Source organism: Polistes canadensis, unplaced genomic scaffold (assembly GCF_001313835.1).
Source record: "Polistes canadensis isolate GaletaPanama2010 unplaced genomic scaffold, ASM131383v1 scaffold_29, whole genome shotgun sequence".
Classification (NCBI taxonomy): domain Eukaryota; kingdom Metazoa; phylum Arthropoda; class Insecta; order Hymenoptera; family Vespidae; genus Polistes; species Polistes canadensis.
In genome coordinates this window covers 86,284-111,320 of record NW_014569576.1, presented here as the reverse complement: position 1 = coordinate 111,320, position 25,037 = coordinate 86,284, and the positions used below count along the sequence as shown (strand labels likewise).

The following is a 25,037-nucleotide window of genomic DNA, read 5'->3' as shown; positions in this document are numbered from 1 at the left end:
TAATAAAAATGTAATAAAAAAATAAAGTACATTTGGCCATATCTCTATTTGTGTCTTCTATACTTCATCATTTAATATAAAATATGTTTAAACGATTTAACAAATTTTGTAAGCAAATGATATCTTCACTTTAATAGATTGCATATTATCACTAAAACAGAAATTATATAGAAGTATGATTAAACGTAGAAATTGACCTAGATTTAAGTTTTTAAGTGATCATTACCGATATTAAATTGTTCGCTATTATATTAAAATAAAAACGTAGTTCAAATATTTGTACAATTTCATTAATTTCATTATATTTTAAAGCTTATAAATTTGTACAAAATAAAAACATTTATTTAGCAAATATATTGAGATAAATAAATTCTTTTTTTAAAGATTTCAATTATAAACATGTCTATTAAAAAAAAAACCTTTAAATTATATTCGTACATATTTTAATTAAATTGAAAAAAAATATATATATATATTTAAAATTAATTTTGACTTCTTAAGACATTCAAAAATTAATTGATAAGTATTTTAATAATAACAACTATCGTACTTACTTTTTAACTGTTTTCTTAACAAATATACATCGGCTTTAATATTGTTAATTATTATATTGATCTTTGTGTAGAATCTTTCATTTGTTAAATGAATATTGATTATAAAAATCTATAAAGAAACAAACTATTTTTTATAATTTTACCATCTGGCAGTAGATAACAATATAGTCAACATCTGTCACATTTTAGTTTTTATACATGTTTTAAAATTGCATTTAAAGATCAAGTAATAATGACCAATTCAACTCTTTTGGGAAAGACGAACTTGTCAGGCTCAATTATCATTGAATATCTCTTACTTTGAATATACTGCAATTTTGCATTAATGCCAGGAACATTATATAAAATTGATAACATCTTACAAGTAATACTCAGTAAGAGTGCATAAGATACATTAATTGTAAAAAATACAAACCTATGATATTCATAAGCAATTCTCTTTACCATGTAAAGATGCCGGTTGTTTGGGTGACACATGAAGATTGGAAAAGGTTTCATCATTATCAATAGTTGGAGCCTTCTGCCCTAGAAAACATATACGATAAACATCTTCAAATGTTGAAGCAAAATGAACCTCAAGACCATCTGTTATGTATTTTGGGAGATCATTGAAATCTTTCTTATTTTCCTCTGGTAATATTATGCAATTAACGCCTACTCTTTTTGCCTGAAAATAATAAGTTAACGATCACATTCTGTTACACACATAAAGTATTTTAATATATTAGATTACTTTATTTACCGCTATTGTCTTTTCCTTAATACCACCAACAGGTAGAACTTTTCCTATTAAACTAAGTTCTCCTGTCATAGCAACATCTTGTCTAATAGCTTGATTTTTAGCTAAAGAAATTAATGCTGTTGCAATAGTAACACCCGCACTTGGTCCATCTTTAGGAGTAGCTCCTTCGGGAACATGTAAATGTATATGAGAATCATATAAAAATGTGTTCGATGGATCTTCTTGTTTTAAAAAGTTCCTAGCTACTGTCATTGCTATATGTATTGATTCTTTCATTACGTCTCCTAAATGACCAGTTGATTCGCATGTACCCTCCATCTTATTTACATTTACAGGTTTTCGAACAGCAGTTTCTATAAATAATGTGGAACCTCCCATGGCAGTCCATGCAAGACCCATGACTACACCTGGTGGTGTAATTTCATACATTCTATCTTGAGTAAATACTGGTTTTCCTACAAATTCGTGTAAATTTGTTGCGGTAATATCAACTTTGTCTATTTCCTTTTTAACGACTTTAAAAGCCACTTTGCGGTGAATTTTTTCTATATGTTTCTGAAGATTTCTAACTCCTGATTCTCTGCAATAATATTTAATCAAAGATGTAAGCGAATTGTCTTGCATGTTAATATGAGTATCATTAAGTCCGGAATCGTTCATAGCCTGTGGTATTAAATATTGTTTAGCTATTGCAAGTTTTTCTTCTGCTACATAACCGGACATTTCGATCATTTCCATTCGATCTCTAAGAGGTTCTGGAATAGTATCAACTACATTCGCCGTACATATAAACAAAACTTTCGATAAGTCGACTGCAACGTCCAAATAATGATCTAAGAAGTTTGCATTTTGTTCTGGGTCCAACATTTCTAAAAGGGCAGAAGCAGGATCTCCTTGATGTCCCCTATTAATTATATAATATATAAATAATTGTCTTATAATAATTTTAATATTGTTTATGTATCATTGAGATACTAACTTTCCAATTTTATCTACTTCGTCTATCAACACTAATGGATTTTCAGTTTGAGTCTTTTTCAAGCACTGAATTACTTTGCCGGGCATGGCCCCTACATATGTTCGTCTATGTCCTTTAATTTCTGCTACATCTGTCATTCCTCCAACACTAAATCTGAAATACTCTCTGTTAAGTGCTCGAGCTATCGATTTAGCTATAGATGTTTTTCCTACTCCAGGTGGACCATGAAAACATAATATTTTACCCTGAGTTGAACCTTTCAGTTGGCTGACAGCAATAAATTCTGAAAAATAAAGAGAACGTATGAGAAAAATATTACTACAATTTCTTTAAAAGAAATATCAAATAAGTATACCAAGTATTCTTTTTTTGATATCTTCCATTCCATAATGATCTTCGTCTAAAATTTCTACAGCTTGTTGCAAATTTAAATTTTCTGGACTAGTTATACCCCAAGGCATCGAAGTTAGCCAATCTAAATAATTTCTTGTAACACTGAACAAAAAAAAAAAAATTAAAATTAAATGTAACAGTGAACATAAAACAAATTAAAATATATTTTATGATAAATATATTTTCCAAAGTACTCACTTAAATTCACTACTATGACTTTCTAAGAAACTTAATTTATTTAATTCTTCTTCTAACACATCCATAACCGGTTTGGGAACTGTTTTTTGTCTTATTTTTTCTCTATATTTTTCTTCTATGGCATCTTTATCATCTTTTTCTAAACCTAGTTCTTTCTTAATGACTTTTAACTGCTCATGCAATATATATTTTCTATGTTGTTGTTTTACTTTTTCCTCAACTTCTCTACCAATCTTTTGTTGTAGTTTACTTAATTCATATTCTTTTTTTAGAAGTGCAAGCGATAATCTCAATCTTTTAAGAATCTGTGTTCACGAAAAAAAAGATAAAAAAGAGAATTAATAAGATATTGCAAGATATTTATAATATTTGATAAATGTAAGTAGATATACTCACATCCATTTCCTCTAGCACTTGTTGCAGTTCTTGTGCATCTGCTCCTGTTAAAGCAGCACCAAGATCACTGAGATAAACTGGATTGTCGACCACCCTTTGTCCTTGATGAAGCATTTGTTGCAGAGATTCTCGATACAGAGGATTCATACTTATAATATCTCTAATAGTTTTAATTAATTCTTGTGTAAGTGCCTATGAAATCATAAATTTGAGTTTTTATAGATATACATATAAATATAGTTATAAATATAGTTATAAATATAGTTATAAATATAGTTATAAATATAGAGTTATAAATATTTTATAAATATCATTATGATTATATATATATATATACCTTAATTTCTTCTGTCTGTTTAAATTTTTCATGCGTTACATTCACAACTTCTACCATTAAAATTGGCTGAGAATCTGATGTTGATTCAGGAGAGAGCTCCGCTTGTTTTTGTTCCAATGGTAGTTTATCTTTTATGATATTTTCTACTATAGTAGAATTATCCGTATTTTCTGTCGATCCAGATGTCTTCTCTGACTGTTTATTGCGTTGTGCAGATCTACGGCTCACTTTACCAGCAGTCATTGTATCGTCTACAGGGACGTTAATTGTTGTATTTAATAGTGGAAACGTCAGTTTCATCTCTGCATAAAATAGGCAGATTTATATTTGCAATAAAAAAGAAATTATTCTTCCCGTATAAATGATAATTTTGCCATAAAGAAAAGAAAGAAAAGAAAATTAAAATATATATTTTGCGCAAGCCAATTATTCTCACAACAGTTGTTTAAAATTATTATTTATGATAGTACTTTAAGTACAACAAATTTTCGAAATTATTGAAAATATATGTGGGTAAATCATTGTAAATAAAAATAAATAAAGTGTTAGAAAATACATAAGCTAATTAGTCTTATTGACTCTTGTGTTATTATATATTTGATATATAATATGTGTAGAATATATAAAATATATTCTATATTTGAACTTGATCTTATGAATAAATACTATTATTTAAATATATGTATAATATTAATTTTTTTACCATGCACTGGTTGTACCGCAGCAACATCTTCCAATATTTGCCCAACAATCTTAATTCTTCTATGCGCCATTATTACAAGTCTTAAACGATTTCCTAAATCTTGTACTTCGTGAATTTGGGCAAATGTACCAACAGAATAAATATCATCAAGATTTTGTACTATCTCTGATTCGTTTCTATGTAAAAATAATAATAAATGATCACACATTTAATTGATGACATGATAAATTATTGTTAGAACAATAGTTACTCTTCATTCTTCTTCAAAAATATTCCAACATAAGGCTGATTTAATTTAACCTTTCTACGTATTAAATCAATAAGAATAGGATTAGAAAGTTCTATAAGCTTAATAAATCTAGGAAAAACAGGATTTCTACTGATGGCAATAACCGGTACATGAGGCCATACTTCTGGTACAACCACCGTAGCAGGTAAAGTGGCTGAATAGTCTTCTGATTGCTCTGCATCATTTTCACTAAAATAATAACAATATATTAATGAGGTCTTTGCGGTTTCATTCATTTTGAAAGTGTTATGAATGCAAAAAGAAATGTACGTACTTTGGAGGAAGTTTATCTGGTTTCTTAGATGAAAATAATCTGACAGATAAAATAGCTGTGCATTCTCTACGATTTCTAATATTTCGACTCAATATTCCAAGGCTTTGATTAGGAAGTTCTATTCGAGGAAATTGTGGTTTAATATAAACCGGTAATACATTGCGAATTTCTAAATGATGATTTCTGTAAAACGATCGACAAATCGTCGCATTATGACGAAATACCGGTAATAATTTATTCTTAATCGTCATAACACACCGCATTCTTTTATTTGTTCCTTCTTCACTATTTTATTATACCCTTTCTGTACTCTTAAGATATCAAATATACAGCATTGAAGAGGTTATGAGTTTATATGATGAAATCTAACGTGAATTTACATACATACGTATACCGACTAACCTCTAATTTGTTTTAATAGAATGATCGTAAATATTAATACACCCTGCTGTTTTTTTTTCGTAACAATTATTTGTAATAACTAATATTTATCAATTATACAGATTATCTATATTTATTTATGCATTTGTTTATCGAGTGGATTATTAATATTTATTCTTGATGCTAAAACGTGTGAATTAAGCATAACTAACCATACACAGATATTTCCGCACGTATTGGCTCTGCGGATTTTACTTCTGCGCATCTTACTTATGCGTATCTTGCTTTTGCGCATCTTGCTTTTGCATATTTTCTTTCAAATGTTTTTTGAGTTCAGTTTCGAATAATTATACTTTATAGCAACGCATATATATTTATTTTAGTGTTATATTTTTGAATACAATAGGATTCAATAATTAAGATGTTTCCAGAACTATTTTAATTTCTGTAAAATTTATATGCGTTTAGTTTGATTGAGTTACTTCTACTATGGATCCAGAAAAATTAAATTCCATTTATTCAAGTATTTATATTCTAAATATTAATGTTAATAATGTATATAATTATTCTTCATATTTTTATTGGAAATAAACTTATATATTATTTTCATTAGGAATCATATGTTCTTCTGCCATTACTCGACAAAATTTTTCTCATAAATCTTTAATACAACTGGTGAGAGAAGAAAACAAAGTGAATAATGATGAAGACGATACACATTTTTTTGAAACTTTAAAGAGCAAAATTAATATTAGTCCTTTAAAGTAATAGCATTGTACATACAAACAAAGTATTGATATTATGTTTTTTACAAAATAATATACATCTTTTTCCTAACAACAGATGTTTACAAGCTAAGTACGAATTAAAAAAACTATATAGAGCAAAAAAAAGGAAATATAAATTTATTGAAGAAAGCAAGAATGCAATAAAACGCTTTAAAGAAGACATGGAAAATAAAAATCAAATAGAAGTAAATACTATTAATTTTCATTCCCAAAAAAAAGAGATTTGTATAGATAATTCAGCATTTTCTAATTACAACAATGATGTCCTCACATCTGTTAATACAAACGTAGATAATAATAAGTCTAATGCATTAAAAAGGTAGATTTATACAAATTTTTAAATGAATATTATATTTTCAAAATTTCATTGCATATATTATAACTAACGATTAATATTTCCATCTTTAGAGATTTCACTTTAATCTTTCAAACAGATAAAGTATCTGCTGACGATCAAAATGAATCTACATTCATCAAACCAAACGATATATAAATACCATGCAGTATAATAATGTATTATTAAATGAATAACGTGGACATTTGTAAATATATTATTTAAACAATTTAATTCGATTGAATGAATTTGTTTAAGAATAGAACTTATGTATGTTACTTTTTCTTTTCTAAGTTAAAGTATAAGTGAATAGATTTTAAATATAAAATAATTTGTATTTCTGCTATTTTTAGAATTGGAAACTTTAAATTTGAAGAAAATTTAAACCAAAACATTTTGATTACTTATGCAGTTTCCTGTTGAAGTTCGATATTAGTGATACTTTTTGTTTTGTATATTTAAAAATAATGTTTATATTATTAATGGTTTAAAATAATTTCATCGCAAATAATATCTAACTATTTATTATAAAACATTTTCAAAATATGTACTCTTTTTTTAAACAATTATGTAACAATATTCTTTTTTTCATGCTTCGTTCGAATTTTCAAAGGAGTGATCTCTTTGACAGGACAAATTTTCTGAAAAGGAAACATCGTAGATAGAAGAATCAATGCACACAGAAGAACTCGTGAAAGAAACAAGTGTAACTAGTTTAAGATTAGAATTTTTATCGGCTGTAAGTCTTCCAGTAAAATGGTGATGCTGATCAAAAACTGCTTGCAAAAAGAAAAAGACACGTAAGATATCTATATGTTAACAATTCTTTTTTTTAAATGCAATTTGTTAGGCGATGTTAATGATAAAATTTTATGAAACGACATGAAATAAAACAATATATATATTAGAATCAGCTTATTTTAATTTAAAGAATCAAAAATATAAGCAGAGTGTATTAGAGTATTAAAATAATTGTTAATTAATCGATAGAAATGTCTATTGTTGTTTAAAAGCTCGGAATATATGATTTATGTACCGTCCCCTTCGAAATCCACCGTTGAACTGAGTCATTGTCCTCTATAAAATTACTTTTATTAAATGTTGTTTATATGACTTTCCGAACGTTGCGCATGTGTATAAAGGGAATAATGCATCTAATAAATAAAATTCAAGATTTTAACGCTCTGATTTTAGTATTTTTATCATTTTCATGTAATTATTTAACCGCTCCTGCGCAATGATGAATGCAAGGGTAAAATACTAAAATCAAAATGTTATAATAATAGATTTTATTAATTAAGTGCATTATTCTCTTTATATACATATGCAACGTTCGGAAAGTCATATAAACAACATCTAATAAAAGAACTTTGATAGAGGATAACGTGCCAGTCTGAAGGTGGATTTCGAAGAAGACGGTACATAGATCATATTTTCCAAACTTTTAGACAACAATAGACACTTGCATCGAATAATTGACAATTATTTTAATGTACTAATGCACTTTACTTATATTACAGGAAAATTTGATTCACGAAGACACCACTGCACAGGAGTGGTTAAATAATTACATACAAATGATAAAATATCTGATTAGATAAAAATGGGGACTTATGAGCTTTTATGTACTTCTGTTTTCCTTGATAGAAGCAACCTATGTTTTAATATTATTGACTGAGTAATATTATCGACGTGACGATTGTTCTCTGAAAAAGGATAAAATTGATCTTTAATATAGTAGATGGCGCTAATTACATTACAAAGTACAGTGATCTTGAAACATATGTAACTTGTATATTTCGGTAATGCGGTTTAACCTGTGTGGTTTAAAGTATTCGTTTTTTCGTCCAAAGAATAATTTTTTGAAGAATGTGGCATGGTTATTTCATTTTAAATCATTAATTTGAAGAATTTGTAAATAACAGATAAAAAGAATTTACTGAGTATATAAAAATTAAATGAAAGAAAATTTTAAAACAGCAGAATCTATATAATAACTATCAAATTCATGAATTGACTCATGATCAAAACGTGTTATATGATATTTAGTACTTGATAGTCATTTCATTTAATAACAATGACAGATTCTGAAACTAAGCAAGCTCCAGTAGAAGATATTAAAGAGAAAAATGAAAATAATCCTTACGCATATCTTGAAAGAGAAAATTTCACATCAGAAAAGTTTAAAGTTGAAGTACGTGGACTACCTAAATATTATGGAATTGGAGAATTTAAAAAATTGTTGAACGAGAAGCTTGATTTAAAACCTTGCAAAGTAAAGTCACCGAAACGTCCCAACGGATGGCTTTATGTTTGTTTCAGAAGCGAAGAATGTCGTACACAAGCTATATCTACTTTAAATGGAATTTTATGGAAAAATTGCAAGCTTACTGCTCAGGTATTATTATTTTTCTTTTTTATATAGACAACTTTTAAAAATTTGATTCTCTTTCAAATATTGATTTTCATCTTGTTATTTAGATCGCTAAACCCGCTCCAGATCCTTTTATAAAACGAAAATTAGAAGAAGAGAATAAGATTAATAAGAAATTAAAAACTGACATTGATTCGAGCATGTCCGCTATGGATAGAGTTAAATTAACAACTACTCCTCTATGGAATATGTCTTATCCGGATCAAGTAAGGCGATATTATAAATTTGTTTAAAAGACTATCAAGAAATGTTCTATATAACATATAAATATTGAAATACTGTTTTAATATTTCAGCTCGAATTCAAGCAAGGAGAAATGAGGTCCGTATTAATAAAACTCGGTCAGCAAATGCTTGACAACTACACTAAACAGAATTGTTGCCAAGATCTGTCAAAGTGGCTTAGTTCGCAAAAGAAACTGCATGAAGGTTTGCCTTGTGAATTAAAGCCTATACTACACACTGAAAGTACAGAAGCTTATAGAAACAAATGTGAATTTACAATTGGTAAATGAATGACATTACATATCATTAAGTGTTTTTTTAAGGATATGATATATTATCATAAGTAAATTATGATTGAATATTTTAATTATATTGCAGGTAAGAATATAAAAGGTGATAAAGTTATAATTGGATTTAGACTGTCTAGTTATGCTGCTGGTTGTACAGCAGTAGGTCCTATCGATAATCTCTGTCACATTCCTACAAGTATGAAAACTGCTGTAAAGGTAATATTTTTTATTTCGCATATTGAAATATTATAATTAAATTATTTGATAAGTAAAATAATTTCAATTTATTTATACTGTAGATTTTAGAAGAATTTGTACAAATTTCTGGTTTAGAACCTTTTAATCCAGTAGATAACAGTGGGTATTGGAGACAAGTTACTGCTAGAACTAGTCGTCTCAATCAATTAATGTTAATAGTAGGAATAAATCCCCAAGATTTAAGCGATGAAAAGCTACAAGAATTACAGAAAATGCTGAAAGAATTTTTTGAGGTTGGAAAAGGATCCAGTATAAATGTTACATCACTTTATTTTCAAACAATGAGAAAAAAGTAGGTTTCTATTAAATGAGAAATTATGATCGTTATTCTCTAATTTTTTTATTTATATCTTTTAGAAGTGCTGGTAGTGAATCTGGAAATACTATACAGCATATAAGTGGAGCCGAGTATATAGAAGAAATTTTGTTAGATAAGAAATTTCGTATATCACCACAAGCCTTTTTCCAAGTAAATACATTAGGTGCTGAAGTTTTATATAAAGCAATCATCGATATGGCAGAACCAACTAATGATACTACAGTACTAGATATTTGTAGTGGTACTGGAACTATAGGTTTATCTTTCTCAAAGGTATGCCTATATATTGTGTAGATAATAAAACGCAACAAGTTTCGCTCTTTACTTATTTAATTCTTATTTCTGCAGCATTGCGGTGAAGTGTTGGGTGTAGAAGTTGTACCTGATGCTATTAAAGACGCAAAACAAAATGCTCTTCAAAATGGTGTTACCAATAGTGATTTTTTTGTTGGTAAAGCAGAAGATATTCTACTTCCTATCGTGCAAAGGGCAACAAAATCTCGTATCGTAGCTGTGCTGGATCCACCAAGAGCTGGTATACGTAAGTAAATATAAATATGCAGATATATAGAATAATAACTAAATAACTTCATACATATTTATTTTTAGATCAAAAAACATTATTAATGTTACGTAGGACTAATAATTTGAATAGATTAATTTATATATCTTGTGACCCTCAAGCTGCTATGAAAAATTTGTTGGATCTCTCAAGACCAAGATCGAAACTATTTGCTGGAAAACCTTTTGTACCGATAAAAGCTGTTCCTGTGGATATGTTCCCTCATACGAAACATTGTGAGTTAATAATATGCTTTGAAAGATTTTCCAAAGTAGCAAACTCGAATGTTGATGCTTAAAATAGTATTTAAATGAAATATTGTTACTATGGGACAATCCTACATATATTTAGGTTATTAATATTGGCAATATTTTATATACGATACGAAATCAAGACCAAACCCTTTTGAACAAATAGATACAAAAATTATGTAAATAATAACTTTATTTGATACCGTATCGCTTTATAATTATTAATCTATGAAATAATATCGCAAATATTATTATTAAACTTATTGACTACTAATCTGGAATACAGATGGCTTGTTCAAATTAAGGTAAAACTATTGGATACAAATCTAAATAATTTTTGAGATGATCATGATAGGGAAATATGAAAATTAAGTTTTACTAGCTTACCTTTCGTCAATTAATTTTTAACATATCAATATTTTTATAAAAAGGTACAGATTTCGTTTTTTTCCTATTAAAATTATTTATCTCGTAGAAGTTTATTACGCGCGTTCATTTTCGATCTTACCTTGAAGAGAAGACTGTTGTTTGAAATTTAAGATTGTAAAATGCAATAGACGAGTCTCGTAAAGTTTATCAATAAAAATATTTCTTCATCTTGTCGAGGAACTCGAGAGCATAGACGAGATGAGAAATATTTATTGTAATTTTTGATCGATAAAAAATCGTATTTGTTAGACCTTATAACTGTTACTGTTTATTTCAATGCAACATCAGCCATGAAAGCTATTGACCGGTGATTAGAAGTTAACAAAAAAATTGAAAATTGGGAATGCTTAGAGTTAATACGACAATAATAAATAAATTAATCATGATTGTCAAAATAAATTGATTTGGATTTAGTTAATTTGTTTGATTGGATATATTCAATTTGGAATATTAATGATGACCTTTATGTTTTTTAATCGATTTCTTTAAATCACAAAATATGTGAAGAAGAAGAAGAAACAAACTGAATTCTTCGACTATTTAAAACAAAAAACTTTTTATCAGTTGAAGCATAGGAATAATTATAATAAGAACTTTGTTTAGCAATTGATAAATCCATTAAAAAACTTGGCATGATTCAAAGTATTGTTATCACTTCTTCTTGAAGCACGTTACAGCGTTAAAATAGCATCGCCAATAGACGCGACTTTTAGCTTGTCCTCGTCGTTTTAAATCCATCTGTAATAAAAGGAAGTAATCAATCAGATTGAATTTTTTGTAATGTCCCACTAATAAGAGAATGAAAAAGCATTTCTGTTAATATGTATTTACATTGATTAGATTATCATTGATTATTATAATTTATATTTTGAATCAAGTCTAGCAATAATCATAAAATATATTTTAAATATAGTTTTTTTCATCACCATTTGTTCATCAGATGATTCTATTTGTGAGTTGCCCACTTGAAGTGGTACAGCTCTTGGTAAAGATTTACTATTTCCAATATTTTGTCTTCCTTGATTATCTACGACTTTTTGTAAAGCTATCATTAATTGGTCAAATAATAAAGCTGCACGTTTTGGTACAACCTGTTAACAAATATGAGTTAAAAAAGAGCATTAGAGTAAAGAATTTAATATGATTTATGATTGCCAAATAAGTATAATCATTTTGATTTATTAAGTGTAAACAAGTATGGCTGGAAACAGCACTATGGTATTGTTTGAGTTTTGTTTAAGTAACAATAAATTACACACATAATTAAGTTGTTTGTTTTTAAAAACACTTGTGTCTTTCGTTCGCCGGCGACAAGCAAAATAATTTGTTGTTGAAATTTTAATTTCTTTGCTTTCAAGATCATCCAAAGGCCCATAGTATACTATATCGTTGAATTCGTATTAATATGGGCTATAATATTGTAAAGTCAAAAATAGTAAGTGCTATTTAAAAAAATAAAGGTAGCCTTAAAAAAACATTAAAAAAATAATTGTTTTCGAACTTTTTTTTTATTGCAATGTATAGTCAATCAAAAACAGATCAACTTTTGTTGAAAGAATTTTTTTGTCAGGTTATCGCAAGTACTTGAAAAATCGTGACTAGATTTATGTGGGACCCCCTGTATATATACATGTTACACTTTTATAAATATATTAAATATTTGAATTTTTGACTTGCGTAGTAAATACGCATAAGCGATTTTGATTGAATTTTTTATACAGAATATCGTCACACGAATAATCGATAATTTTGATATGTCGTTGCCATTGTTATGGATTTCCAAAATGTATCGATAACGAGTAAAAGGTTAGAAATAATCATTTTTAATTGCTTCTTAATTGGCCGCGATTAATTAATTGAGATAACAGTGATTGCATTTTGAAAAGTCAATCAGATCGATCAGTTCCAATGAAGGATAGTGCCGTTTAATTAAAGAAATTCATTATTCATATATATTTCGTGCGACATTTCCTCCTGTCACATACCGATATCATCTTTTGTTCGAATATTATCAGTATTTATTAATTATTTGATAATATGTATTAGAAGAGTATCAAGATAAAAAAAATGTTATATACGAAGTAGAACACGTTGATTGGTCAATGAAGCGACAATGAGTCGGTCAATTAGATTAGTGATATCATTGCTCGAAGCGATTTCTAAACTTGTTGGTCCTTATCTGAATCCAATTATCTATCATGCTTCATTTATCTATGCGCGATCTAAAATTATCCATACACAGATAAAGTAGATTCTTTCTTTTTCTTTTTATAAAAAGATTTAAGTTTCCACGTGTGTATCTATTTTTATAATTATTTATAAAGACTCGATGCCGAATCGGTTCCCTTGTGTAAATTTGTATTTGATTGACGTATATTTCAAAAGTAAAATGGCGACAATGTTTTTGAACTCGAGATGATTAAAATATACTTTGAATGGAATAAGTATTATATTAAAATCACAAATCAAACGTAATGTAAAAGTAAAGGACAAAAGAAAATCTTATAGTTTTAATATTTCTTATTCCAAATAAAGTAGGCGGATGTTATTACAATTCACAATTGTACCCTTTCACGAATGAAAACTGAAACTACAAACAGATATTTCCGGGTTGGCAAATATGTGTTGGATGTAAACATCAAATCAAGAAACGAAAGAAAAAGAAGATGATGAAAGAAAAGAAGAGGAAAGAGAGAGATGACGATTTCTTGCAATCTTGCAACTTTTATTCCTGTTTTTATTTATTCGATCGATTTCCCAAAGGTACGTGTCAAACGATAAACTTTTATTGTCTTTTTTAACATCTCCGTGGAATAAGATTAGATTTGTAAAATGCAAAGGGCGAAGGAAAAGGAAGAAATTTAAACGTTTTTTAATTGAATTTGAATCGATTGCATTTAAAAATACCGCCTGATGTTCGGGTTAAATTTTTAAAGTTCGTCAATCGTTTTTTTTCGTCTTTGCTCGGATGCGCTCGGCTTTTCGCATCTCTTTTTGCGGGAAATATTCAGAAATATGAAAGTTCACGCTACTTGGTAATAATAAAGCGTACGATTTGAAAGGAGAATGATAACAAATTTAACGAGATGAAAAATGAATAGAAGAAAATAATATATAAATAAACAATATCAATATTTCATTTAATATAGGGTTGATATTATTTAATGTATATATAGAGAGAATATCATGCATGTAATTTATGTTACTTGTACAATAATATTCGATCGTATCAAATTGATTGTATACGTATTAAAGCTACATGCTGTAAAGCATAGTTTTGTAAAATTAAGTTTCGAGTAGGTGAAGATAATTCAATACGCAGGGCTCACAGTTATTCAGATTAATTTTAACGAGATATCGAAATTCCGGAATATTAGTTGGGAAAAGGGAAACAATTGGAAAACCGACATATTTTATTTTATTTTTTTTTTAATTTTCGTATAAATTAAACGTAAATACGTACTCACATAAATACGTTATTATTTGCTAGGTAAATGAAATCTCGTAGACATATTATTGAACGATCATGCATATGTCGTGTCTGTACATTTTTTTTCAAAAGTTCGTAATTACGATTTATTTTAATTTCCATTTCCATTCTTAATAGTATTCTTAAAAATGAAAATGTTTGCTTCAAAAAGAAATGTCGTTGAATAAAAGAAAAATGTATTAAAATAAAAAAAAATATATATATAAAAATTGTTTTTCCAACGTTATCATTGCAAATTGTTATTGGCTTTTGAATGGGAATGTATAATGAAACGTTTTAACGAGAGAGAAGGAGAGAAAATATAGACAGAGAGGAAGATGGTAAAGAGGGAAGAATGATGAAGAGAAAGAGAAGAATATCGTTCAATATATATTGCAAATTGAGAAATATAAGGATGGAAATGAACTACTGTATGGATTGAAGCTGTTTGATTGCAATCGTAGCTACATGTGTTGTTTCAATAATAGGCCTGATTTCAGTAATTCCATTCCTGAAACATTTAGAAAATGTCACGGATTTACTATGATAATTATTTTCCATTTAGTTTCACAATATCGGCAAGGAAATGATAAAAATAAAAAATTAAAACAAAAGAAAATATTTCTTATCTTTTATGCGTATACATATATCTATTTGTGCCTTAAATTTAAAGAAATATTAATTTTCTTTTGAACGTTTCTATATAAACGTAAAATAATCTTTTTTTTTTTCTTCTTAATAAATATGCAAGTAAGTACTTCTACGGAAACGATCTAGAAAAGAAAAAAAGGATAATATCGTTCCCCTTAGGAAGATTAATTCTTTCGTTTGATGGAACGAAAACAATAAGCGAACATGTGTTCGTATACGTAAAAAAATTAATTTCACCCATAATACTCCATTCTATTTCGACATCATATAATCCGGTTCTTTGTTATCAGCGTTTATAACGTTTGCATGTATGCTTACATTTACTGACGTTCGAAATGAATATACACGTATGTACGTAGACTCTGTAATGGCAACTACCATTTTTGTTCAATGAAAAGGAGTCTATAACTTTCCTTCATTTTTTCTTCTCTCTATCTCTTTTAATTATGTTATTTTCGAAATGAAACAAATTGTTCGAGTGTTTTTTATTTGTCTTTTTGACAAATTTGTTACTATTTGAAATTGTTTGTAGAAAGTTGGGTTGATAATGAATAATCAATTTTCATTAGAATTCAACGGGGAGGTAAAAAAAAAAAAAATAAAGACAAAAAATGTTTAATAAGAAAGTAGTCCTATTTTTTCTTAAACAAGCTCAAAAAATATATTTTTTGTATGATTCGGTAATTAAATTTTTATCTTTCCAAAGGATCAAAATAGTTTTTCAATGTCGCTGTATATTCAACGTAATTTGAAAGATGATTCTTAGTCTAAGGAAAATTTATTTACTTAAAAGTGTGCGTCTATGTATATGTGCCTATTTGTTAAGGTGTAAAACTTGGTAATTAAGTGGGACTAGATTCAGAATATTGGATTAATTAATTGGCTTTCAGATTCGCTAGCGATAACATATCGCGATATTAATTTTCTTCGTATTTTTATATATTGTTTAAATAAATACAAAAATCAATGAAAACGTATACATGCAAATATTTGTAGATATTTATATATAAAATGAAAAAATTATTCGTTAGTTTTAATAATTACATAGATTAATAATTTGGTACAAAATAAGGATCATCAAATTACGAATACTGTACCGTGTTTAAACTAATTTTTTTGTTATGTTAAGAATCACTAGTTCCTTTTTGCATAACTTTATCTGATCATTTGAAATTATCTACTTGGAATTTTTTCAATGAATAAAATACTATTATTTAAAAAGGTACAGAAGGAGAAAATAATTTAAAAATGAATGACGGTCACTTTAAAAATTTACAACAGAGGCTCGAAAAGTAGTAATACGTTTTCTTCCTCGACGATAAATTTTGTAATAAAAAAAAAAAAAAACGAAAAAAGAGGGGTCAATGTGTATACTTTTTGACCTTCTAGAATTATCAACGAATGAAATTACTTTCTTTTCATCCCTCCTCGACCGATGGATTTCAAATCAATAAATAAGTAAATCAAGAATTATGAAAGCCGTATCGATTTTAACCTCAAATTTCATATATGAACTAGGGTAACAAAAATAGAAAATGGAAAGAGAAAAAGAACGAAGGAGAGAGAGAAAAAGGATCAGAAAGGTAAGAGAAGAAACTGAGGATGAGTAATGTAGTTTCTTTCTTCGGAAATAGAAGGTAAGAAGTAAAATGTCGGGTGTTATAATTTAATCGTTATCTCGACGAAGTCAGTAATTTCAATGATAACATTTTAAAATTTGAAATAAAAATATGAATAGATTATAAGTAAAATATTAATAATAAGAATATATGTATGTGTGTGTCTGGTATTTATCAAGTATGTATTTTTCAATTATTTTAAAATAGTATTTTAAATATATAATTACTTAGCCAATATTTATAATAAAATATCAGTTTATATAATAATAAGATAAAAAAAAAAATGCAATTCGATATTGACACGTAATTATTTTTGTCAAGAAAGATATTTGTTTTTAATCTTTTTATTTTTTGGTTAAAAAAGAAGAAGATCAATATTAAGAAGAAGTAGCTTTAAGAAAAAGAGAAAACTGCACTGCGTCAAACTTGGAAGATTTATTTTTTCTCACCGATAAGTGTTCACAAACTTCTCGTGGTCGTAAAAATCATTATTTTAAAAAAGAAATACACTTACAAGTGGATTACCTAGTTGAATAAAAAGTAATAGGATAAATCGACGATAAATTAAATTCGGCATTCTCGTTATTTATCATCCTGTTAAAAATTCTTAAATAAAAAAAGAGTAAATAAAAATCAAATCGTTAAATTTAAAATGTTAGCATTGACATGCAGATTGGATTTAGAATTAGAAAAAATTAATAATCATAATTAATCTTTATCGAAGTATTGTCAAAAGAATTTTTTAAAGATTTAGTTTCGATTGCTGTCATAATGTATAATAATTTTAATTATGAGTACACGTAATTATGATAAGCGTATTAGAACAAAAATTGTCATAATTAGGAACATATTTAATTATATGTAAGCATAATTATAAAAATAAAGAAAAAGGAAAAAGAAAATAAGTATGCTATGAGAGGTAAAAATAGGACATTTTTTTTTCTTTTTTTAAAGAGAATAATAAAAATCTTTATTATCGTCTTGATATTGATCAAAGATTAAAATTGGCTTACGATCAGAATTATTTCATTTAACTTAAGAAGCTTCCACGCCATTTCGAATGAACTACCCTCGCAAAACGCGTAAATACTTCCGTTTGATGCTAAGGTTCCTTAACGATGATTAAAGCGTTTTCTTATGATGTACACTGCGACGTGCTTTCTTTCAATTTATATAGGGTATCATGTTTTTATTAGCCCGAAAAGTAACTAACAAGAAGTAAAAAAGAAAGCATTCGATCGATCATCTTGATAACAAAATTTTTCCTTTTTTTTTTCCACCCCTCTCTTTTTTGACGAAGACGATAAATCCAAATTATATAAGTATTTTGATATAGATTTCCTTTAGTTAATTATTCATTTTATTCTAATTACAATTTTTGTAATAGTAAAACTACGGAAACAAAGTTTTCTTTTACAATTCGAAAAAAAACAAATTAAGAACTTTTGGTTCAACCTGGTAATTAGAACAATGGGGATTCAATCCCGTAATAGGGATAAGAAAATGAGATTTTGATTAATCTGCAAATTTTGGAATAAATATATCCATTAAATTATTTTCAAGTATTTGTGGACCAGACGATCGTCTAAGTATAGTATAATTTGATATCTTTACCTTCCAACGAGGAATCATTCGTTATGCACATGGCAGGTATCGATTAATTAAATTTCTTAACTATTTTCGTTCTTGGCTACCGTATTTCGTTTAAAAATATCGATAATATGATGAATCGTTAAGGGATTATGTTCAATCAAGTGGTGAAAAAAGAAGAAGAAGAAAAAAAAATCGATGTATTCAAAATTCTAATCGAGCATGATCCCCCTTAAAGAACATTGAGATTTCTTATTTTTTTTTTTTTTCGCGACAGAGTCGATATGCTTTTCCTATCAGAGATTTCAATGCCCGAAACCATGTTGATTATATGTTCAATATTATCAATGTATGTCTAATACGGAGATTAGAAATTGACTTTTGGGAGGAATTTTGATAATTGGTTGAAACGGTTGTTTCGGAATCAACGGAAATTGGTTGAATATACTCACTTCGTCCCATTCTTGCTTAAAGTAACTTCATATTAAAGGTATTTGCCCTATTGGCATAAAGGATTATATTTACTAATTACAATCCTAATACGGAGTGTAATCATTCTTAGAGTACAATAGGTAAGACGAAATATCCAGCAAGTAAATTCCATAATTTTCAATTAAAACATTTCTATTTCGAATAATTCACGTAAAAATAATGTTGAGTCATTTACTGTTATAATATAATTATATTTTAATAATAATTTATTATAACAGAGTAATATTATAAAAAAAAAATATAACCCACGTTTCGGAGAATTGAAAAAAAAAAAAAGAAAAAAAAAAAAGAATAAAACAAAACAAATAATTTATCAAAGTTTCAAGTTTTAATTATTATCTAGGATTTTTCAAGCCCAGGCCTATTATGGTTACGGTAGTCCTTTTAACGAAGACGAATCGTAGAACGTTACTTCTCGTCTTTCCACGCAAACAACGAAAGTCTAAAAAGATTGCTACCACGTCCAAGCGTGAAATGACCCCGATTAATTAGTCTCTTCTCTCCTGGTGTTATGCTTTAATCGACAATTCAATATTGCGTTCCTTCTCTTCCGCTATGTTTCAAATTTGTCGAATGAAATTGTTCGACAAATTTTATCACCAACGTATCTACGTTTTTACGTTTTTCTGATAGCAATTCGAGTTAACGAGAGATCCGATTATATAAATATATTTATTAATTATAAAAGAAAAGGAAATAAAAAAGCACTGGGATAAATGTAATAACGTCATATGCAAACAATAATCACTTAATATTTTTAAAGTCAACATTTTGGGGATCTAGTATTTTGTTAAATAATTTACTTATCGTTATATATATATATATGTGCGTGAACGTTTCAAAAATGTTGTTTAATGTAAATAATAATTTGTCCGTTGTAAATAGATAGTTGGTATTTATGATAGGGGTTTGGGGTTGCTTCAAGTTTCTAGATGATACAGGGTAGGTACCGATATTTCATTTAAGTACTGACAGTTTTTCTATTAATTGGTGTAATACTGACAACTTCTATTACATACTAATGTTTTATTATAAAACAAATAAAAAAATGATACCGATATTAAATTTTTTCGTGAAAATAGTGACCCAATAAATAGTCGACAATAATAATTGTCTAACTAATTAAAAAGAAATTGTACTTTTATCCTTATCGCATTTTATTTAAAAAGTTCTTTTGAAACAACGTAAATTTATGTTTCTATTATTTTTTTTTTTCTCATAAAATCATATTAATCTAGTTAGATTCTGATATTTTTTCTTTTTTTTTTTAATAATAATTTGAAATAAATTTTCTGTCGATTCAAATGAATTTCGCAAACGTATCTGATGATCGTTATAACGTTCGGAGATATTTTTTCAAAGATGAAAAATCTTATTATTCATACCATTTTTGTTTATGTATGTTCGCGTGTACTTAAAATAAAGTAGAAAATAATGACAAAACTATCTCGTTTTCCTAGAATATCATCAAGTCGGGGTTTCTCGTTTATAATGTTGATAAGAGAAAAGGAAAAGCGACATTATATATGCATATAGATATAGTTATATACATAGATAGACAATTGAGCGAACGTGTTTAGTAAGTAGTCGAGTAAAGTTGTCGCGTGTCAGACTTCCTAAGTTCGGTAAACGTGACGAGAGAAAATGAAATAGAGGTTACACAGTAATATGTAATACATAGTTACATTGCCTTAGTTACATTGTATTTGTTCATCGTCATATTTTTACTTTAATCAAACGATCAATCAAAATTTGGAAATTTTCAAAATTCATACTGGACTGTGGAAGAAGTATACGTTTTAGATCGATAAATATTTATGCAAATTTATAACAAATATTTATATCGACTCGTGATCGACAAAATGTATGTCGAGTCTCGTTCGACAAGATTATTACAAAGATGTAGATAAAATTAACACGTATTTTGTTTAATATAAATCTTAATTTTTCAGTAGTATATAATAAATGGATAGATAGTCAGTATCTATAATAAACGTATTGTCACAATATATATATATATATTTTTAAAAATTTTAAAAAAAAAAAAAAAAAAAGAAACTAAATCTAATAAATAACATATCTGTTTAATAATCAGGTCTTGAGAAAATGGTCAGATTTTTTTCAATTAAAAAAAAATTAAAAAAATATAAAATACACACGAAATCTTATTATTTATTATTTTTTCTTACACGACGATCAAATATACCGAGAAAGATAAACAGACGAAGTGTAGAGGGTGAAAAAAAGTAGAGAAGCAAAGCAAAGCAAAGCAAACGTTGTAGACTGCTTGTTGTTATTGTTGTTGTTATTTGAGAGAAGATAAAAAATTAATAAAAAAAAAAAAAGAAATAAAAAGATATAAAAAAAAACGAAGCTAAGGAGTAAGATAGATGTATCGTGTAAACAGATATTACTATAGGATAACAACAATATGATAGAATTGAATTTTCCTTAATGCAATTACTGCGAGCTGGCGTACGCTAACTAGGCTAAGCTTAGCTCAGTTTTCTTATCATCGTCGTCGTTTTCCTAGCAAAGATGAACGAAGAAATTAGCTAGCGTAATTGTGTTCTTTCTATTTATCTCCATGATTTGGAAAGAGTGTGAGAAAAAGTGGGAGACAGAGAAAGAGAAAGAGAGAGAGAGAGAGGGTGAGATGCGTAGACATATGAGATACTTAAGATAAAAATTTTCAAGAACTAAAGGAGGGAATGTAACGAGATCTAAAAAGATAATAAATGATTAATAATAATAATAATAATGATCATTATAATAAAACTTGAGCATCGCAAGTAGTCAAGCAGTATAATAAGATCATTCTAATAACAATTAATACCAAAGATATAGAAGAGAAAAAAATATAAAATATTAAAACTATAAATATATATACGGAAACGCGTTCTATCAATATATTTATCTATTGTTTTCATTGAGTAGTTAATCGATTTTAATGAGAAATGCTATTTCCGTTTACCTTGGTTTTTTTTTCAGACCTATTGCAATTCTATTTACGTTTTGGTAATTAATGATCATCTTCATCCTCTCAGTTTAATATGTAGATATGTGTATATTAATAAAAAATAATATTTAAATAATATATTAATGTGTGTGTGTGCATAGTTTTTGGCTAAATTTGTTTATTAACGTTTTAATTTAATTTCTCTAGAAAACTTTATACTCATTCTTTTTCTCATTCTTCAAAATTATTTAATTGATTTGTTTATATTTATTAATTAGTTTCTCTCTATTTCTCTCTCTCTCTCTCTGTTTTTATAAAGGTTCAAGCAACTTTTTGTCAAATTAGAAACGAAAGATATCGATCTATTTTAATTAATAATTATCCTATTCTTACGCTTCTTCTTTAAAATGTTATATAAATATCTCTAAATTAATAGTTACATCGAATTAGATTATCAATTTAACTACGCATTAATAATATCGTTTTTAAATCATATACAATAATACACGTATTATAAATTTGTCAATAATTAATTTGATTTAAACGTATTAATTTAGTAATGCGTTAAAGATTGTTTTTTTTTAATCATATAAGTTTTTTGTTTTTTATTTTAGAAATATTCTACTTTTACTATATTCAAAAGTTTGTTCTGTTATGTTGGAAACGTTTCAAATTGTTTATCGAAAATTCGTGAACACAATTATTCATTCGTATAATTAAAAGTTAAATGTTTTAAATCGGAATATAGAGTATGTAGATTTTATTCGGTTGCATTTATCGGTTAAATAGTTGGCGCGAAATTTTGTGGCTTTTAGAGAAACACAAACACACACATATACCGAACGTGTAATGAATTGTATTCGAACATCGGAAATTGCTAGATTGTTACTAGTACGGAGCTTTTATTAAGTTATCGCTTATAAATTTAACAGGATGGATAATTATAGTTAATCACATTAGAGCAATCATAGATTGGTATACGTTTAAATTAGGTTAATAAATTTGGTCTGTCATCGATTAAAGAAAAAAAGAACAATACAAATACCTAACGCTATTTTCTATTCGACGATAAACGCGATGATAAATAACAAAAAAAAAATAAAATAAAAAAGAAATAAAAAGATTTTCGTTAACTTTAAAAAATAGAAATAATATTTTTTGATAAATTTATCGAACACATACCGAAAATCATTTTCTCTTAGTTTTGTAAATGTTTTATTTATTGTAGAATTAATAAACTCACCGTGTACTCGTATTTTGAATAATCAGGATAATCAGTATTGTCTATAGATGGTGGATTATTGTTGTTTCTTTTAACTATTAGCCGTTGATCTAATTTATCACAGATAATATGTGGTAATATAATCAATATGAGCAACAAATAAATTACGTTGTTTTTCATTGTAGTTACTTTTAGTACTATAATTTTTCTCGTAATATCTATGAAAAATTCTTCATTCAACGTTAAATTACTTAACAGAAAACTCGTATTTTTGTTGAAATTTGATTTATCACGAATGTTTATGATCGTTTATCGAAATGAATAATATTTAATCGATTTAAATGTTTTCTCTTCTTCTTTTCTTTTTTTTCGAACTTCTTCCTGTTGTTTATGACACCTGGTGCGTGATAATAGTTCTTCCTGTTCACCTCTTGAACAAATTTTTGTTGGATTTTAATATTTGCATATATGCAAATTCTGGTTCTGGTTCTATTATTTGATTTTGTTTTGTTTTTTATATTTCCCTTTTCTTTCTTTTAAATAATCAATACATATCGACACACGATCACGATATTTTTCTCTCTTTCTCTCTCTCTCTCTCTCTCTCTCTCTCTCCCTCTATATATATTAGAATACAAATTAGTTTATCGTTAGTTTTGTATTCGATCTCTCCGTGATGTCAACGAAGAAAGTACTCTCGAGGACGCAATGAAACAACCGCGCCAGCGAAAGCGCTTCTATTTATTTGGAATAGACGCGCAGGCGCTTTTAAGCGCTCAGGATTTTCTTCTCATCTCTTTAAATTCGCTAAATCGTAAATCGATGTTATTTATAGTATTCGGAAATGTTAACAACTTAAACTTCGTACTATACTTATATGATAATTTGGTAAAATAAAATTTAATAATTTTTATATGACAAAAACGAAAAAATCGTTATAATTCGATATAACTTTAGTTTAAAAATACAAATTTTAAACAATAATGATACTTTTAATCAAGCATATTTATTTTTACCGGAATAAGTTTTATCAAGGGGTTGTTGCATCATTTAACTAATTAAAAATACAACATATTCATGTGCTTTAATAACTTCGGATTTTCTCTATTCAATTCTAGGTACTATGTTAAAAAGAATTTCGACTATTTATTATAATACATTTGTCGTGTAAATGAATTTATATTTTTCTTTTTAAATTTATCGTATAAATGAACAAATATTATTATTACTTTCAATGCGTTAACTTATTGAATTTATCTCGTTAACAAAAAAAAAAAAACATGTCCCATTGTTATTGATTATTTATTATTTACTTACTACGACGATGACAATCGTGTATCCGCATATCGTATGGTTTATTAAATTGATTGATTTATTTAAATGAAATAAACAATATCGAAGATCTATATCTCATCGTAAATATTAATATTGATCATTATATTATATTATATATTATACATTTAGTATTTATTCAAACAGACAATAGGGGAAAACAAAAAGGAAGATTAGAGATGTGAATCCTTGGTTGACAACGATTAACGAGTCCAATTAATCACGTTTGATAGGTGTCGATCAGAAAGACCAAACGAAGCAAACCATTTGAAGGCGTATCGTTAGGATAACACATTTAACTGGTTAACGATAAGAGACCAGGTTAATCCTAAATCTGGGTAAACGTGGGTCGCACATTTTAATGAATTTATTGAATTTATGATAATTATCTTTATGTTGGGGTTTAAAAATATTCAACCCATCCCCGCTTGTAGATGCAATTATCAAGTGACAAACATCTTAAAACATAAAATTGTTATCGGAAGTATCCATGAAACCTCAGATATTTATTTTGTTTACTGCTTTTCACATTCGTTAACTATTTCCGAACTCGTACTTGAAGTAAATG

General features: G+C 27.3%; 4 protein-coding genes across 10 annotated transcripts; 2 read left to right on the top strand and 2 right to left on the bottom strand.

The window, feature by feature from the left end:
* Positions 1-494: 494 nt before the first annotated feature.
* On the bottom strand, positions 495-5,318 carry LOC106784053 (lon protease homolog, mitochondrial). Of its 4 annotated transcripts, none has more exons than XM_014743158.1 (11): positions 4,866-5,318; positions 4,553-4,780; positions 4,303-4,478; positions 3,600-3,901; positions 3,263-3,454; positions 2,867-3,171; positions 2,631-2,770; positions 2,276-2,558; positions 1,297-2,200; positions 970-1,221; positions 495-863 (listed from the first exon to the last, which is right to left on the bottom strand). In XM_014743158.1, exons 1-10 carry the CDS (start codon positions 5,126-5,128, stop codon positions 979-981), a joined length of 3,036 nt encoding a protein of 1,011 aa, XP_014598644.1. In that variant the 5' UTR covers positions 5,129-5,318; the 3' UTR covers positions 495-863; positions 970-978. The 4 variants fall into 4 exon arrangements, with proteins under 4 accessions (XP_014598644.1, XP_014598645.1, XP_014598643.1 ...); XM_014743159.1 differs by having other exon boundaries at positions 495-663; XM_014743157.1 differs by having other exon boundaries at positions 495-1,221.
* A 284-nt stretch (positions 5,319-5,602) lies between these two features.
* Positions 5,603-7,211, top strand: LOC106784038. Of its 2 annotated transcripts, XM_014743128.1 has the most exons (4): positions 5,638-5,769; positions 5,860-6,010; positions 6,090-6,219; positions 6,982-7,211. In XM_014743128.1, exons 1-4 carry the CDS (start codon positions 5,736-5,738, stop codon positions 6,985-6,987), a joined length of 321 nt encoding a protein of 106 aa, XP_014598614.1. In that variant the 5' UTR covers positions 5,638-5,735; the 3' UTR covers positions 6,988-7,211. The 2 variants fall into 2 exon arrangements, 1 of the variants encoding a protein (XP_014598614.1); XR_001381376.1 differs by lacking the exon at positions 6,982-7,211 and adding an exon at positions 6,443-6,613 and having other exon boundaries at positions 5,603-5,769; positions 5,860-6,353.
* Positions 7,212-7,705: 494 nt separating this feature from the next.
* Positions 7,706-11,652, top strand: LOC106784067 (tRNA (uracil-5-)-methyltransferase homolog A). 3 transcript variants are annotated; one of them, XM_014743185.1, is made up of 9 exons: positions 7,706-7,786; positions 7,889-8,766; positions 8,850-9,008; positions 9,098-9,308; positions 9,405-9,532; positions 9,616-9,866; positions 9,932-10,166; positions 10,242-10,428; positions 10,578-11,652. In XM_014743185.1, exons 2-9 carry the CDS (start codon positions 8,446-8,448, stop codon positions 10,751-10,753), a joined length of 1,668 nt encoding a protein of 555 aa, XP_014598671.1. In that variant the 5' UTR covers positions 7,706-7,786; positions 7,889-8,445; the 3' UTR covers positions 10,754-11,652. The 3 variants fall into 3 exon arrangements, with proteins under 3 accessions (XP_014598671.1, XP_014598670.1, XP_014598669.1); XM_014743184.1 differs by having other exon boundaries at positions 10,242-10,434; XM_014743183.1 differs by having other exon boundaries at positions 10,242-10,434; positions 10,503-11,652.
* On the bottom strand, positions 11,348-23,703 carry LOC106784069. The gene is made up of 3 exons (XM_014743186.1): positions 23,159-23,703; positions 12,062-12,226; positions 11,348-11,873 (listed from the first exon to the last, which is right to left on the bottom strand). Exons 1-3 carry the CDS (start codon positions 23,315-23,317, stop codon positions 11,787-11,789), a joined length of 411 nt encoding a protein of 136 aa, XP_014598672.1. The 5' UTR covers positions 23,318-23,703; the 3' UTR covers positions 11,348-11,786.
* Positions 23,704-25,037: the final 1,334 nt, after the last annotated feature.